We start from the raw sequence: 17,645 nt of genomic DNA, 5'->3' as shown, positions 1-17,645 counted from the left end.
TGTCTTATTTGGGGGTATGCAACATTCAAGAAAATGTGGTGGTATGGTTGATCATTCTAAAGAAGAGCCAAGAATAGTTTTTCTCTTCCGGCAATTTGAAGAAGAGATAATGTGACCCATATAGTGGCTTTCTGTGGTGAACAACTGGATGACTCTTAAATTTTGTCTCTTTAGCTACATTGTTTCAGGAAAAATAGTCCAGCTTATTTGCCTCCCTAGTGTATCTGCTTGCTTGTGTAATATGCTCTGCTGTCCTTTGTCCTAACTGTTTAAAAGAAAGGTGTCATAGAGCAGGGCTTGGCTGGATTTGGCCTACAGAACCATTGAATTTGCAAATGCGGAGTTTCAGTGGTATTTAGTTGGGGGAGGGGGGAGGCTTTTACTGCGGGTGCTCTCACTATGCCATCGCCCAGCCACTTACCTCTGACCTGGGGTGAGTCATTCCAGCACCCAGCCAAGAAAGGTTTCCTGCCCCTGATAAGAGTATTTGGATATGCGTGAGGGAAGGAGGTTAGGTCTTACTTGATGGCTGAATGTAAATTGCAGGTTTGCAGAGTAGACTTTTAGGTAGATGGGAGGTTGGTAAACATAGTTTGGGGCTGAAAGTGTGAGGTCTGGACTGTACTTTTAACTGCAAAACCAGCTTTCTTCCCTTTATTCGCCATGGGCATGGCTGTTCATAAAAAGGAAAGAAGTTCTGTTTCTACTGTTTATGTATTTAGAGCAGTCTTAAAAAAGTATTCAGACATTTCTTTACACACAAACTGTGGTAATAGCATATTTAAGATGATACAGTCACAGTCAAATATTAAACAACCTTAATTTTGCCCCCTTGCGTGTATGCATTATGGTACTTTTCTTAACTACATTATCTTACACTATTAATTTTCTGTTTGTTCATGCTTGGATAGTGCTCATTGATGAGGAACCATTCCATTTTTTTCTTTTTGCGCTGGCTTTGTTTATGTGTTGTCTTGTGTTTAATAATTTTTCCAAGCTTACCGTAAAGATTGTTCATGGAAAGAATAAAGTTTAATTCATCCTCATAGTTTATTTGTCAGAAGTGAATTGTGGGCTGTCTTGCTTTATAGTTCTTTTCCAGTTGATAGTGTGAAACTAAAAATAATGAGTTGAACCGCAAATGTGATTTTAATTATGTGCAGTTTTATTTGGAAAGTGTATTCTTTTTATGCTAAATTGTATTCATGACTGGGGAAAAAATTCTGTAGCTTTCTGGGTTGAGCTTTGTGTTTGCTTCAGGTCTTTCTTGGAATCAGATGGTTGCCAGAAGTTTGCCTGGTTATATATATTCTCTCTTGGTAAATCCTCACCTCTGGAAGCAGTTACTGACAAGAAGGGCACAGAGCTTTAGCACATAACCGTGTAGTATTTTTAAGTTGTCTATACTGTTCATAAGTAAATAAGGTTTATAGTATATTTATTTATATGAACATTCCTCAGAAATGCTATTGTTTCACTGAAATGTTATCTTAAAGAAATGGAAATTAGAGCTCCCCTCTAAAATGGAGAAAGGAAATATATATTTCTTTTTTCTTTTTTTAAGAAAGCCTTTGTGCTTCTTCTAAAAAGACAGACTTTGCCTGTTCATGATGATGATGTATATTGCCTCTAACTTGCCTAAGCGTGGAAAATATCCTGAATCAGGTTGTGTGTATTTTTGTTTTTATTTTTTTAACAACAAAACCTTGAAAGCTATTCAATAAAAAAAAAAAAGGTTTTGTTCAGATGTCAGGTAGATTCCCCCCTCCCCTCCAAATACAGAAGATTGATATCCAGTAGATGTTGCTGGAGTGATTGGTAAGGGATGCTTGAGGCTTCAAGTGCATGTCTGGGCCTCTGTTGCTTCTAGAAATCTCTTAAGTATACTGAATGTTCTTTGAAGAAATATTTTTTTAGGTTTAGTAGGCAATGTAGGAATCAGAGGTGAACCATATGTTTAAAAAATAATTGTATTCTTGTATCTGTAAAACGAATTATCCAACCATAAATGTAAATTAAAATAATTTGTGTGAAAGTTACAGGGTTTGAAATTCTCTTAATCCAGATGTACAACTTACCTCTTTTCTAAATATTTAATTGCTTTATAGCAATACTAATGAACTGTGTTGCCTGTTTTAAGAAGACATGGGCCGTGGACATACATTACTTTTGTAGTTTTATATATGCCTTTATAGCAATATAAAAAAATTAGCATGCATATATTCAGGCTTTTTGCAGCACCAAAAAGGTGACAGCTCCACTACAAAAGGGTGGTAGAGAAGAGTATTTTTGAAGTGGATAACAGAAAAATAGCAATAATTTAGAGAAGCATGATAAGTGATGATAATTTATATTTCTGGATGTTTTATTTAGTGAGCTCTGTGTGCTTTATGTATTCTTTATATATCAAAAAGATGGTATTTCTTATAATTCTCTTGCATGCTGTTTTTAAAGATTCCATTTCCTTTTGAGAGGTAGGATGTGTATGAGGAGGTAGTTCTTTGACTTTCCTTTATTTTAATTCTCAACCCATGATTTTTTATGACTCCCTCTTTCCTCTGTCATTTTTGGATTGGTTGATAGGAAGTATTCTGTTAATAAAACATTGAGGGTGTCTCTTTAGACTCCAGTTCCCCCAATCATGTATCAGGTAGTTTGAGTTAAAATATAATATTTTGCCATGGAATCTTAAAGCAAGGTCCTCCTTGCATTATTGTAGACATTTGTATCTTAATTTAATTTTTGATCTTTTTTTTTCCTTTGAAAACATTCTTTCAATACAGTACTGAAAGCGGCCAGTACACAACTGTTGGGTCCTGCTATTCATTATAAATCTAAGAAATGTTGCTGAAGTAATATACTGTTTTTGAAGAAGTGTGTGCGCAGATTTCATAATAGGAAGCATGTATCTGTTGACATCAAATTCATTGTATATTTTCCCATATTTAAGCTGGGGGTTTTTAAACATTAAAAACATTACAAAAGTCTCTCACCTTTTATCAAAAACACTTTTTGGAAGACAAATGATTCATATGTTATTGTTCATATGCAAATAAAAAGTCTTAGTATACCTTCTCCTAGCAGTTACTTGTAGGACTATGAAGAGTTACCATATCAGATGTGTAAGTAATTTGATTTGCTATTGTAGAATTGAAAAAATTATGCTTTTATTTAGTAAACAGTAATTTTTTTGTAACTTTTTGCAGAGGTTAATTTGTAGATATTCATTTAATCAGTGTGATTAAAAAAAACCCCAACAAACCTTGCACTATGATTTTTAAAACAAACCTAAACAAAACTTTGTACTATACTGAATTCTCAAGCATGCATAGTGTTAAATATATATTTTTTCCTTACTGTGTTAGCAGCCAACTTCTGTAGCCACATCTACTGTCCGGCTAGGACTGCCTGTGCAAGCTAAAGTTGTTCAGTCAACTGCTACACCAGTTAGTGTTACATCTGCTGCAACCCTGCCAGGAGGTTCTACTCTGTCACATACCACAGTAAGTATTAAAAGCATAACACTAATAAAAGTGAGTAGTAGTGATGTGCATCAGTTCATGAATGTAAGTTTTTCTAAATGAGTTTTCGTGACATGTTAATAAAGTGTTTGTATTACCAACATTATACCAGCAATGTATTACCAGTGCTCTAACTAGGAGAGGTCTTATATGAAGGGCCATCTTTACTGCACTTGGAGTTACCCATATTAATACTAGCTCTGTAATGCTGAAGAGTTCAAATGTGCCACCTATATTAGAATACGTTTCCTATGAAATTAAAGGGGATTATTCAAGGAGCCAAGGTACTATTCAACATGCTGGGAGGAATGAGGCAAAATTTGTAATTCTAAGGAAGGTTCTTCATATTTTCCTGTTGTCTTTAGCTAGTATGCTCCATAGCAGAAGGAAATGTGAGTTTGTATTTACTGGATTTTAACTGCTTATTATTAAATAATAAGGAAGGAAGGAAATAAAGAAAGGAAGGAAATTAAAAGAAGGTAATCATCTTGGTTTTTTTTTAGTTTTTGTTTTTTTATTATTTTTTTAATGTTAACAGGTAACAGTAGCTACCACAAGTGCTCAGACTTTATTTAAAACTACAGTAGCAACTGGAACCTCAGCTTCTCAACAACCTACAGTAATTTCGGGAGGGCAAACTCAAACCCCAACACAACCCCAAGGTCAGCCTCGATTACCACTCCCACCTCATACAACAGCACAAGTACCAGCACAGCCCCAGGTCATACCTAGTTCCCCTGTACCAGGGACTACAGTTGTATCACAGGTTAGTACATAAGTTCTGAAAAGTTAAATGCTTAGCAGATGACTTTAGGAAAAAACTTTCTCACTAGGAGGGTAGTAAAGCATTGGAACAGGCTACCCAGAGAGGCTGTGGAATCTCCATCCTTGGAGGTTTCTAAGACCCAGCTGGACAAAGCCTTGGCTGGGATGATCTAGTTGGGGATGGTCCTGCTTTGAGCAGGGGGTTGAACTAGATGACCTCCTGAGGTTCTTTCCAAACCTAATTGTCTATGTTCTGTGATTTTTTTCTTAGTAATATGAACACTTGTCAAATATGTTCGGTACTAGGGAGAGCATTTTTTCATGCCATTACATTTCTCCTAGTAAATAATTGCAAATAACTTCTTTTAGTGACCTCTTCACAAATATAAACTTCACTATATATATCACATCTCTCTTAATTTTATTTTTTTTTACAGGAAATGCAAGAGAATGTGAAGAAATGCAAAAACTTTTTAGCCACCCTTATAAAACTTGCTTCCCATAATTCACCTTCTCCAGAAACATCCCGTAATGTGAAAGCTCTGGTTCAGGATTTGTTGGTAAATATTAAACCGATTGAGTCTGTTAATTCTATTTTGTGTAGACTATTTGAGGCTGCTGAAAAGTTTTAGTTAGGTTTAATACTTATCTATTGTTTCTCTGAGTAAAGCACTGCTGAAAAGTTAAAATGTTGTTTCAAAATACAATAAAATAGATGTTTCTCTTGAATATAACTTCACAACATTGCTTATAGCAGGTAAAAATCCTACTGATACATTGGATTAATTAGAGGCCTTGTCTCTGTCACTGTCTTGATAAGGCTTCAGCAAAGTCTTGGCGCAGCTGGACTGTCTCCCCCATCACTCCCTCTCTTGGTTTAAAGAGGTCTCAGCTTCTGATTAAGTTTTCTCCCTTTTTTCTCCCTTCCTGGAAGGTGATTAGACTGAGTCATGATGTTTGAAGGGAGGTTTAACAATGAGGGCATAAATAATTGATACATTTGCCAAAGTAGTAAAATGGAGTAAAACGGTAGTAACTGATGATTGCATTTCTTATGTGATCAATAGAACCTGACCGGTTTCTACAGTTAATTTATAACAAAAGTATAAAAGATAATAACTATTTTATCACACTTTGTACACGTAATCTCTGAGCACTGGGCCTGTGCAAATAGGGCAGTATTCAATTTGGATTTGGCCAATTCAGAGGACAGTGATTTAATTCAGAGATTTGGATCACTGCCCTTAATCGATTCGGCTGAATTGGTTTTGGAAGATTTGGCGCTGATTTGGAGAGATTCAGTGATTTGCATCGGCCAAGGAGAGTCAGGTACAGCCAGGCAGCTGCAGGTTCTCCTGCAGCTCCTCCAGCTGTGTCTGCCTCTCCCTGGGTGGGGGGAGCCATGGGAGAACGCCCCCATGGTTGCCCTGCCTGGCCCCAGCCTAATCCTGGCACTTAAAAAAGCCCCGCACTCACCAGCTGTAGCAGCAATGATTGGGGCCTCAGGGTGCCTGTGCCAGAGCCCCACTGCGCAGTGTGGGAGCAGTGTGGATCGCCCCCTCCCTCCCACTTGGCTCTCGTGCAGCAGCTGTTGCATGGTGTGGGTGCAGTGCGGCTCAGCAGGGCATCGCTTGCTGCCTGGGAGCTGAGGCCGTTGGGGCTGAGCGGTGCCTGGCTTGGGCTGACACAGAGCCACCCCAGCTCCCAGTTGCGCTGCACCTGTGCCATGGGGCAGCTGCCACACAGGTGTCAGGTGTGGGGGGTAATCCCTGTGCCTCCCACTGCCCCATGCTGCACGGGGGGCTCTGCCACGAATGCCCAGAGGTCCTAATCACCGTTGCAGCATCCAGTGAGTGCAGGGCTTTCTTTTCTTTTTTTTTCTCAAAAGTGCCGAGAGGCTGGGGCTGGGCCAGGCAGTCATGGGGGCTTCTCCCACAGCTACTTTGGCTGTGCCTGCCTCTGCCTTGGTGGGGGGAGCCGCAGGGGCTCTGCCCTTCTGCTGCTTGCCTAGTTGGCGTGGGGGGGGCGGGGGAGGGTGGGAGCATGATGCAGGCATGACTTGCTCCGGCCAGCAGCAGAGCATAGACCCCACTCCTAGTGGCTGCATTAGCACTGGGAGCAGGAACTCTGCCCTGCCGCTGCTTGCCAGCTGGTGCAGGAGTGCAGGATGAGGGTGTGACAATGCTGGGAGCAGGGACTTTTTGCCCCCTTCTGCTTGGAGCGAGCTGTGCCCGCATCCTGCCCCCCCCGGCTGGGCAAGCGGCAGCAGGGCTGCGGGCCTGCTCCCAGCGCTGTTGTGCCTCCATCCCACGCCCCCTGCCCTGCTTCCTGAGTAATGCACCCCCCGCCCCAGCTGGGCAGCTTGTCCCAGCCCCAATCCCTCCCTCCCCCATGCCCCTTTTTTCCCCACTTCCCCAACCCCAACAGACTTACCAGCTGGAGGCAGCTGTGTCAGCTGCCTGTTTAGTCTATGGCTGAATCTCCGAAGTGGCCCAATCTCTTCTGAAGCTTTTCTGAATCTATTTGGATGCTTCGAATCAATTTGGAGCTTCTAACTGGTCTCTCGATTCGATTGAGATTTGGAGATTTGGTCCTCGAATCAGGCCGAATCTCCTCTGAATTGAACCAGCTACCGAAGCTTTGCACAGCCCTACTGAGCACCTCCCCTCTTCCAGTTTGTTTGATAAGTCAGCTGACAGTGATTAAAGGCTCTCTAGTTATAGTCACTATGTGATTTCTTTAAGCTTAATAAGTATTGTGTGTAGCAGACTGGGAATGAAACTGAGCTGCAATATTGGGGTCCAGTCACTAGCAACATGATAATTTCATAATATTTAACATTATAATTAACATAATATCATTAAATTAATGGATTGTATGAATGGAAAAACTAAAATTCTTGGCTTTTCAGTGAAATAACTAAGCCTCTAAATCCTGTAGGTTGCAGTCTCTCCTGTCAAAATGAAGTCTTATTAAAACCATGTGTGTTCTGAATGGGTATAGGGACCTCTTCAGGAAATAGTTGTGGCACTGGGGCCCAAGTGAAACATATTATTATAAGTCAGTAACTCCCAGATTGTATAGATTCCTTGTTCTTTAACAAAAGGAAAGCTCTAAATTTTAAGTGGGAAACTCTAAACTTCAGTAAAAGGAATATAAAATAAATGAAAAAAATAGTGTCTTGAATAAGAAAATGTTATTGGTTTGATAGAAAAATAACTTAATGGAAGCTTTCAGTTCTGAAAATATTTTAATATACACTACAGATACACGGTAGAAAGACTTTGCCATAGCATGAAACGTATGGTTAATCTTTCATAACATAAATATGCAAAAATATCTTATTAAAACAAAATTAGCATCACCCCTATAGAACCTGGGTCTGAAAAAGGATTAAGGATTTAGAAATTTCCCATCAGAACAGATTTTAAATAAATCTAAGACTCTTTCTGAAATGGAGGAGGTCTAACAAAAATATTAGTGATTCCAATGAAAACAGGATTGATCTTTTCACGAATAAGAGTTTCTAAAGATTATTACTAGATGCATCTTAAAACAGTGAAGAACATATACAGCAGACTTTTTTTTTTTTTGCTCATAGCCTATATCAGCCACAGGGAGTCTCATGGATGGACTTCCTGAATCACTTGTAGACAACCAATGAATATTTTAGCTAACTAGGGGCCATGCTCTTCTTGACCTGCTGCTCACAAATAGGGAAGAATTGGTGGGAGATGTAGTAGTGGATGGCAACTTGGGCAGGAGTGACCATTCGATGATTGAGTTCAGGATCCTGAGGAAAGGAAAGAAGTATTGCTGCAGAATATGGACTCTGGACTTCAGAAAGGCAGACTTTGACTCACTCAGGGAACTGATGGTTAGGATCCCCTTGGAGATCAGTCTGAGGGGGAAAGGAGTCCAGGAGAGCTGGCTTTACTTTAAAGAAACCTTATGTAGGGTGCCAGGGAGAAACCATCCTGATGTGCAGGTAGACTAGCAAGCATGGCAGAATACCAGTTGGGCTTAGAAGGGGACTCTTCAGTGAGCTAAAACACAAAAAGGAAGCTTACAAGAAGTGGAAACTTTAAGAAGGGGACGAAGGAGGATCCAGGGAACTACAGTCACTGGAAAAATCATGGAGCCAAGTCCTCAAGGAATCCACTTTTAAGCACTTGAAAGAGGAGAAGGTGATTAAGATCAGTCAGCATGGATTTACCAATGGCAAGTCATACCTGACCAACCTGATTGCCTTCTATGATGAGATGAGTAGGTCTGTGGATGTGGGAAGAGCAGTGGACTTTTGATATTCCTTGACTTTGGCAAGGCTTTTGACATGGTCTGCCGCAATATTCTTGCAAACAAGCTAAGAAAGTACAGGTTGGATGAATGGACTGTAAGGTGGATAGAATGCTGTCTGGGTCATTGGGCTCAAAGAGTAGTAGTCAATGGTTTGATGTCTAGTTGTCAGCCCCCAGGGTTGGATCCTGGGGCCATTTTTGTTCAATATCTTCATCAGTGACCTGGAAGATGGGATGGGGTGCACCCTCAGCAAGTTTATGGATGACAACAAGCTGGGGGGAGTAGTGGATATGCTGGAGGTTAGGGCTAGGATTCAGAGAGACTTTGACAGTTTGGAGGTTTGGGCCAAAAGAAATCTCATGAGGCTCAATAAGGACAAGTGCCAAGTCCTGCACTTAGGATGGAACAATCCCATCCACCGGTATAGGCTGGGGGCCGTTTGACTAAGCAGCAGCTCTGCAGAAAGGGAAGGGAAGTTTAGGTTAGATGTTAGGAAAACTTTTCCACAAGTAGGTAAAGCACTAGAACAGAGAGGTGGTAGAATCTCCATCCTTGGAGGTTTTTAAGATTCAGCTAGACAAATGAAATGATATAGTTGGGAATGGTCCTGCTTTGAGCAGGGAGCTAGACTAGATAAGACTGATAAATTGAACTTTTTAAGACTCATAAATATTCTAATAGTCTGTTTTAAATATTTTTTGCATTGATATATTCTAAAGAAATCACTATCTGAAAGTTATAAACAGAATGGAGTCCTGAGACGATTTGTGTCTCTGGGATTCTGCATTTTCTTAAAATGTGCATCCCTGAGGGAGTTGCATGCATAAAGGTCAGAGATTCCTGAGTTCTAAGAGACACAGTATAAGCGTGTGTGTGTATATGTGTGTGTGCGTGAATAAATTTTTGATAGAAGGATTTTATAGCTGTAAATGATGTGAGGGACGTTGAACTTTAAGTCTGTCTTGATATATGTGGCCTATCTGTTCAGATATAAATATTTCCACAATGTTAGCCTGACTTAGTATATATTTTCATTATAATTTGGAAAAACCAACAGAAATCAAATTCTCATTTTTTTTTCCTTTTCAGGATGCAAAGATCGATCCAGAAGAATTTACAGGCCGCCTTCAGTCAGAGCTCAAATCATCTCCTCAACCATATCTGGTACCTTTCCTTAAGGTAAAACAGATACTATTTAGATGCTAAACTTATCTACAGAGCAAACTTTGCTGCTTTAGGTTTCAGAAATCTTAGAATATACAAACTAATAATGTGATATTAGCTTCTACTGCTCAGAACATATCATTAGTCAAAATTACATAATTATTATGAACTCTAGTTTAGAAATGTAGGTATTATATATGATTGGTAGGTATTTTACTGCACACGCAAAGCTGTCACAGCTTTCGTATTTACCCCTTCCCCAACCTGTAACCTGTTAGATTGTTAGGGTATAATTCTCCCCATGTTTACCTTCCACCTCCTTTTCCTTGCTTCTTTATCATCTCTTTTTTCCGTATCTAAGATGCCATTAAGTCTTTCTTTTTTCTTTCCTGCATTTCCCCCTTCAGCCAAATCCAGCATAAAGTATTTAAGTTTAAACTTCTTTACTGTCTTCAAAATTATTTAATTATGTAATAAGTTAACTTTTAAAATAATAATATGAGTTTAAAAGTGACTTTGGTTTACTTAGATTTAATACTTTAGAAGCCTGGAGCACTACTTCAAAGATATGCTCTTTTAGAACTCTATTTTTTGGATGACCTGGTCTGAACATGAAGCACCTAATAGTGCTGCCTTCTAATCCTACCAAAATACAATTGGATCAGTAATAATTTGGTACCATACTACTCTAAGGCACCAACAATTACATCTAGCTCTGGGTATTAGAGGCATATGGGGAGAAGTAACTTATTGCAGCCCTTGAAAAGTACAGGTTACGTCTGACAGCATGTATTGGGAGTGGAACTTATCCCTGCTGTTCTTTCTTCCCACCCATTTTTTTCTTCTTCGTAGGACTAGCAGCACAGTTCCAGGTCATCCTAATGTAATGGTATACTCCCTTGTGTTGTGGCAGTAGGGCAGATCACAATATGGTCCACAGTGGTGACCAAATTCAGTGTAAATAATAGGTATGAAATACAAGCTGAATTTTCCTTCTTACAAAATATAAAGATTTCAAAATGTACAATCTAATTTCTTCTGAAACAGTATATAGCTTGTAGAACCAAATTTAATCATTGAAATTTTCTAACGCGTGTTAATGCATTTTAGAAGCAGAATTTTTTGATGGTTAAATAAATGTGTGATTGTTTCCTTTTCTTCTTCTTCTTTTTTGATTTTTTTTTTTCCTTTTTTAGAAAAGTCTACCTGCATTGAGACAATCTTTACTGAACAGTCAGCATTCAGTTTTGCAAGGACAGCCGTCTCAGCAGCCACTTCAACAAACCAAGCTATCACAAATTATACCTCAGTCTGCCTCTGGAAGCATTTCCTCTGTTGTTGCGACACAGACAATAGGAATAAGGCAACCAAACAACATTTGCACAGTCTCTGTATCAAATACAGTGCAGCCTCCTCAGGTTAAGGTGGTACAGTCAAATCAGAGTTCTCAACTGGTAGGTACTATAAGGAGAACTTTAAAGAAAAGTAGTGGTTTTAGGGTTACTTTTTATTCCTGTTATTATATTTAATTGGGAAATACTTCCGTTCTTCCATATTGTGCCTTTTTTATGCTATTTCTTAGGTCTTACATTTGCAAAAATGTAGCATGCTGAAGGCATGTGCACTGTGAGTAGTCCTGTTAATTTAAATGAAACAGCTAACCCTATGGAAAGCTGAAGATATATGTATGAGTCTTTGTTGGAGCAGGGTCTCTGTTTCTGGGATGATGTTATATGATTAAGTTTCATATAACATTCTCTCATATATGATATCATAGAGTTTTTTTTATATAATAATCACAGCATTTAACAAAGAGTTTTTAAGACATGAAGGAATTTTAATACGATTATACTATCCTTGTTAAATTATACTACTTTGATTAGATTTTAATTTGAATTAAAATGAGATATTCTGTTTTCTTAAAGTCTTCTATACATTATTAAATAGAAAATTAGAAGAAAAACGATCTATGGTAGAAACCAGCTTGGTCTAGCAGCTATACCAATTCTTTTATTTGCTAAATTTTGCCCTAATTATGCCACACTTCCATGCATTAACTAGTACCTTGCTCTCTGAATAAACCCCACTGATTTCAGTGGGACTACTTAGGTAGATACTGAGATACTTGACCTTGGCTTTTATAATACACAAGATATATGTGGATGTGATCTTGCACCTGGACTTGGCTGCTCTTGTCCTCTCTGTCCAGCCATGTGAATTCCTTCTTCTTTCATAAGGAAAAACTTATTCTGGAATATTATTTTATTTAGAACAAGAAAGGTACCAAAATATCCTTAGAGCTCACTTGTTCTGATGCTTGTAAGGTTTATGGCTGTTTTGGAAATGAAATTCCCAAAATGGAATAAGACAAAATCAAAATCCTGCCATCTCCCTTCATTCATCTGTTTACTGCTTCTCCCCCAGTGGTGCAAGCACACGTGTATGGAGAGTGGCACTATGAGTATGTGCTTGGTCATCTGTTAACTTCTTCTATATGTACAACTTCAGAAATACCATAGGTGACAGTTTAAAAAGTAACGTATTTTAGATTTGGTCAGATGTTTGTTTCTCCAGTGAAAAGGTGTTATATTTAAGGGTGTATTTGAACCTGAAAAGGATAAATGAAATGTCTGCTGTAGTTTCACAATGCAGCAGGTTGTCTCTCATATAACTTGATCGAAAAATGTGTTTAAAGACTGTTACATGAGGGAAATATAGATAAACAATTATAGCAAAAATTATATAAAAACAAATTCTCACAGGAAGTGCTGTGACAAACAGAAAAACTTCCTGTGCTTGTTTTTATTTATTGATGGTATGACTGATTAACAGATCTAAAATTAAGGTTAACCAAAGCCTTGTTACATCCCCCAGGATTGTATTGTAAGTCAACAGTCAGCATCTGATAACAGTTATCACATAGTGTTGTTAAAAAATACCATAACCTTGCATGTTATTGTGGTAAATGCCGTGGCATTTTAGACATCACTAGATTTGTCTACACGTGCAATTAATGCAAAGCAATAAACTCCAGAGCTTAATGCCCCAGAGATTATTGCTCCTGGGCGCACCTTTTGAACGGGAGCCTAGGACCGCAGCACCCTGAGCTGGGCAGAGTAGCCCCAGCTGGCAGAGGGACATGGGGGTCAGCCTGTCAGCCTGGGGCTGCTTCCTCTGCTCCCCCCCCAATCAACATGCTGTGGAGGGGCTGGCTGGGGGATGAGGGTGCTCTAGTGCGGGGCTAGGCAGTATAGGCGGCCCCCATGTTGAAGCACTCTCATGCCCCAGCAATCCTCATCAGTGTCTATATATACACTGATACAGAATAAAAAGCTCTATGGCAGGATAATACTTGTATATACAAGTACTATCCTGCTGCAGAGTTAATTAGTTCACTCCAGCCTAATTGGCCTGCAAGTATAGATGCCAAGACATTTACTGTGGAGCTAATTCATCAACTTCGCAATAAATCTCTTGTATAGACAGGCCCACTGTGTGGTAACTGTTCATAAATATTGACTTTTTAGTGGTGACCACTGTGTGCTGCGCACACATAACAATATCTAGTTTTCCCAAATCTAGAGCACAGGAAAGAGCTACTGTCCAGCAGAAAAAGATTACAGCTGGCTTGCCTAGGGGTAGTCAGCACTGATGGAGAAATCTGGCAGGGCTCCAGAATCTCCAACCCTGAAGCTCACTGAAAGAGAATTCCAGCTGGCTTTGCAGACTGTCCGGTTTTAAAGAGGCAAGGCCACTTGGAGTATAGCCCCTTTAAGCCAGCCTATCTACAGGGGCATTTAGGTTTTTCTAAAATGGAATGAACTAGTTAGTTGATTTTTCTAATTTTACAAAGGATTCAGTATTTGACACATCTTCTGAAAACTTTGGCCAGTCAGAGATGTAGTGGGTGTTAATTTGATCATGTAGATATTCAGGACACTCCAACTCCAGGCTTAATATTGCATCTCTTCATTTACAGTGTAGGCTTTTCAGAAGTTCTGCATTAGCTAAAGGCTTCTCCTGTAAAAGTCGATGGTAAAACTGTCAGGTTCAGCAGCAGCTGGGTTTGGCCTATGCCCGCCGCTTTGGAAAACCTGTCTCAGAAACTCTTCTTGTTTGCTTCTTTATAGTATCTCATAAATTTCCCCTCAAGTTGCACTCATATCAGAATCATAGAACACTAATGTTACTGTTTTCTAAATAAAAAAAAAAACCCCAACAGAAAACAGTGGTTGCTGTGAAACTGAAGTGAGATTGGTATTATTTTGATGGCAAAGAATTTGTATTGATCTTTGACCATGCAGAATTGTGGTACGTGATTAGAAATGTCAGTAGGAGGCAGGAAGACTAGTTTTAGAATTGAATAATTGAATGATGCATCAAAGAGTTTGTAATATTTACTTATTTTATAATGTATATTAACCACAATGAAAAATACTGTGAAGAGCTAGGTGATGTAGTAGTATCACTGTTAGTTACTGCTGGTAATTAAGTTAGATGGAATCTTAGATTATAGAAGATTTGTCTGTATATAGAAAAATTATGAATGAGAAGCTAACTAGATAAGCCAAAAAACAATTTATATGTCTATATATATTTGTCCAAAGTCACACTGTTTAACATTTTGGAGGAAATTGTGAATTCCTTGTGACAGGAGCTATGTATTCATGTGTATAGTCATTACCTATTTTTTTATGGGTATCACAAGTAAATTTTAATAGAACTATGAATCGAACAAAGTTGGCAGTTTTCTTGTTTGTTTAATCTGTTGCAATTGTACATAGTAAGTCTAGCATTGATAATCCAGATGTATTAGATGTTGTATTACGCATTATGTTCTGATTTAAGAATGAGCGATCTGTCCCATCAAAGTATGTTTGTATGACTTTTTTTTTCTTGTGGCACAAATCTGGCAATCAGATTCATTTTTCCCCTTTGGATTTGGTTAATCTGGGGCATAAGCACATTCCTCATATTTATCTCTTGCATTAATTTGACCTTCCCTGTGAAGCTCATAAAAGAGGATGATAAGAGGAGATATTGCTATATGAGAAGAAAGTGTAGTTGGGGATGTTGCTGATTCTGATATTTGACAGCAAACCTGAATAACTATAATAGGAATGTTAGTTTAAAAGTACTGTATTTACTCAATTACAAGACTAGATTCCCCCCCCCCTCCCCCAGTTGGCATGGGGAAAAAGGCCCCCTTGTCTTATAATCACAAACAATTAAATCTCACTAAATACATTGTCTAGCATTAAGTTGCTGCCAAAAGTAGCATGTGCTCAGCAATGGAAACTAACTATCAAATACAGCCAACACTGAACATGACTATAAAATACATGGCCCACATAGGGCAAACATGTAGATGGGAACCTATCACAAGACTAGATTAATGTAACCCACCTGAATAACACATACAGTAGTGCTCATTAAGTGCAGTCCCCTCACTGCCAACTCTTTTTCCAGTCATAGTGATCTGCAGCATTGCATACAGTTGACCCAGAATCCCTCTGTCAGCCCTTCTTGCAGCCTGGTGCATATGATTAGTGTGGCTGTGCCCTCCATGAAGTGAAGCCAGAGCAGGTTCCCCTGCTCCTCATCTGCATATACATTTTTGGAGCATCTCCAGACTCATGACAAGAGCACCTGGTTCCAGTTGTGAGTAGGGGCTAATTAGCACATGGATTTTTTTGTGGTGGGGTATCTGGAGTACACACACATACTGAGCAGTGCTGAGCTGTGGGGTCACCATGGCTTGAAATGCTATTGACACTGTCACAAACCAGCCCAGTGAACTATGTGGTAAATCACAAGCCTTTGGCTTTGAACCCACATAATTCGTAGTTTGTACTACATATAAGTAGGTGCCAAAGTACTGTTTCTAGAGTACCCATGCTAAAACTGGTAGCAATTAAAAAAAAAAAAAAAGGAGAAAAAAAAGGTAATATGCATCAATTCTGGATAAGCTAAGTGCATGGGTAGTATATGCAAATTTCTACAGCCATGTTTAATTTCAAGGCTATTGTTTTTACATTTACTCCTTACTTCCATATGCTCAGGGACAGCAGGGTCTGACAGTAAGGAGAGTGGGAAGGGGCTTCCAGGAGAGAAAAATTGGGGGGAAGCATAAAGCAACGGGCTACCTGATCCCCTCTTACCCCAGATCTATTTTCCCTGCTGTAGCAGTGGGAAGGAAACAAATTCAAGGCTAACCTCCAATAATATTCTATACTTGGAAAAAAATAACAAATTTAATTTTTTCATATGTAGAATCTAATTATTGAGAAGTGGTCTTATCATCAGGATATTCTTCTATTTGAGTAAATACGGTACTCCTAGTAAAATTCTCGATTTATAAAAAGAAATAAAAACCCGTTATTTTTGTTGCAGGTCTGTCATTAAGAAATGTATATTTATGGAACATTGCATGTTATGGAATTGGTGTATGATGTTCGAAGGTGAGAACTTGGCTGTCTGATAAGCCAAAAGCAGTAAGTGCTTGAATAGTTGTTAGCCATTTTCATCAGTCTGGCATATTAAATCAGATGCCACAAAGGTATGGTTGAATATGGGGAATTGGATTTTACTTTTGCTTTTCAGTACTCAGGTGTTTGGTCTTGGGTTTTATTGATCAGCTTGTGGTTTCTGGACAGAATTTTGAGATTTAGAGGGAACCATTATTCTTCTTCACTTTCTGTTTGGAAAGCAGTTGGTGGGATCATCAGGAATTTTCTGACATAAAGAGAGATTAAAAGTAGTTCAGTTTATTGTAGGGTTAAAAATAGTGGCATGGATTAATAGAATAATAGTTCCTGTTCCTGAACTAGAACTGGGCAAATGATTAGTGAACTTCTGTTTTTGGAAGTACTGTAAGTTGTTAGGAAAGTATTTGGAAATTGTTAAAGCAGAAAGTGGCCTAGACATGATCGGGGGGAGGGAGAGAGAGAGAGAGAGAGAGGGTGTGCGTGTAGGTTATTGCCTATGGAAGCTCTTGTCCCTCTGAGCCAAATAGTCTCTAAGGTGCAAGCCTATCCTATCTTCTGCCAAAATAAGCCAGTGGAAGAGGAGAAGGTGTTTTTTTTGAGGGGCTATAACGAGGAATTGTTTACTGTTATGGATAGGATTCAGGCCATAATTTACTTTTAGTTTAGGGTATCTTTACATATCAGAAAAATGTTAGCTAATTAGATAATATTAAAAAAAATAGAAATGAAATTATGACTAAGGGAATGATTTAGATTAAGATAATTAAATACATATAGTGTGGTCAAACAATGATTAAAGGGGGAACATGAAAAACCTGTACAAATATTTTAAGGATTTAAACATCAAAGTATGATGATGAATTATTTAGAGTAGTCCAAGGGAGTACAAATAGGAATAATGGGATAAAATTAACCAAAGTAGGATTTAGACTTAATATAAGGCAACATATCCCCATAGTGCAGTATATTAGACTGTGGAGTAGCCTCCCAAAGGAAGTGATAAAAGGGCCCTCCTCTGAAATGTTTAAAATTAGTCTAGAGAATATATTGTAGGGAAAAATTATGCAAAAAGGTGTTTGGGCTACATGTTCTAGTAGGGCTTTTCCATTTCTGTCTTCATTAATTCCTAAAAGGAGCATGTCCAGCATCACAACATTGGTCACTATGTCCATAGTGTTACAAAAGAAGCCATTATTAGGAGCTTCTGGCTGTTTAAAAAAAAATACATTGGTTGGGGGGGAGCAGAAAAATCAGTGCATGTGCAGTTTTGCAAATTTCAGTTCACAGGCAGATGGTGAAAATTTGTCCCTGGATGACAACATTATTGTTAAATATGAACTCAAAACTCACAAAAGCAAGCAAATTGAGAGTTAAGCCTGCCAGATTACATGATAGCTGAAGTTTGATC

General features: G+C 38.7%; 1 protein-coding gene across 9 annotated transcripts in view; it reads left to right on the top strand.

Annotated features, from left to right (window-relative positions):
• LOC102562823 (transcription initiation factor TFIID subunit 4) overlaps positions 1-17,645 on the top strand; it is a 214,010-nt gene that overhangs the window by 26,441 nt on the left and 169,924 nt on the right. For 8 of the 9 annotated variants that reach the window (XR_009455290.1, XR_009455289.1, XR_002091939.2 and 5 more), the window contains exons 3-7: positions 3,366-3,503; positions 4,060-4,287; positions 4,724-4,846; positions 9,675-9,764; positions 10,946-11,203. Coding sequence is in view for 4 of the 9 variants with exons in the window: in XM_019492906.2 (XP_019348451.2) it covers positions 3,366-3,503; positions 4,060-4,287; positions 4,724-4,846; positions 9,675-9,764; positions 10,946-11,203 (837 nt within the window). In the remaining 5 variants the exon portion in view is untranslated. The remainder of the gene's footprint in view (positions 1-3,365; positions 3,504-4,059; positions 4,288-4,723; positions 4,847-9,674; positions 9,765-10,945; positions 11,204-17,645) is intronic. The other variant, XM_019492905.2, reaches the window with a different exon arrangement.

Source organism: Alligator mississippiensis, chromosome 10 (assembly GCF_030867095.1).
Source record: "Alligator mississippiensis isolate rAllMis1 chromosome 10, rAllMis1, whole genome shotgun sequence".
In the NCBI taxonomy this organism is placed as follows: Eukaryota; Metazoa; Chordata; order Crocodylia; family Alligatoridae; genus Alligator; species Alligator mississippiensis.
This window is presented reverse-complemented; position numbering and strand designations above follow the sequence as displayed.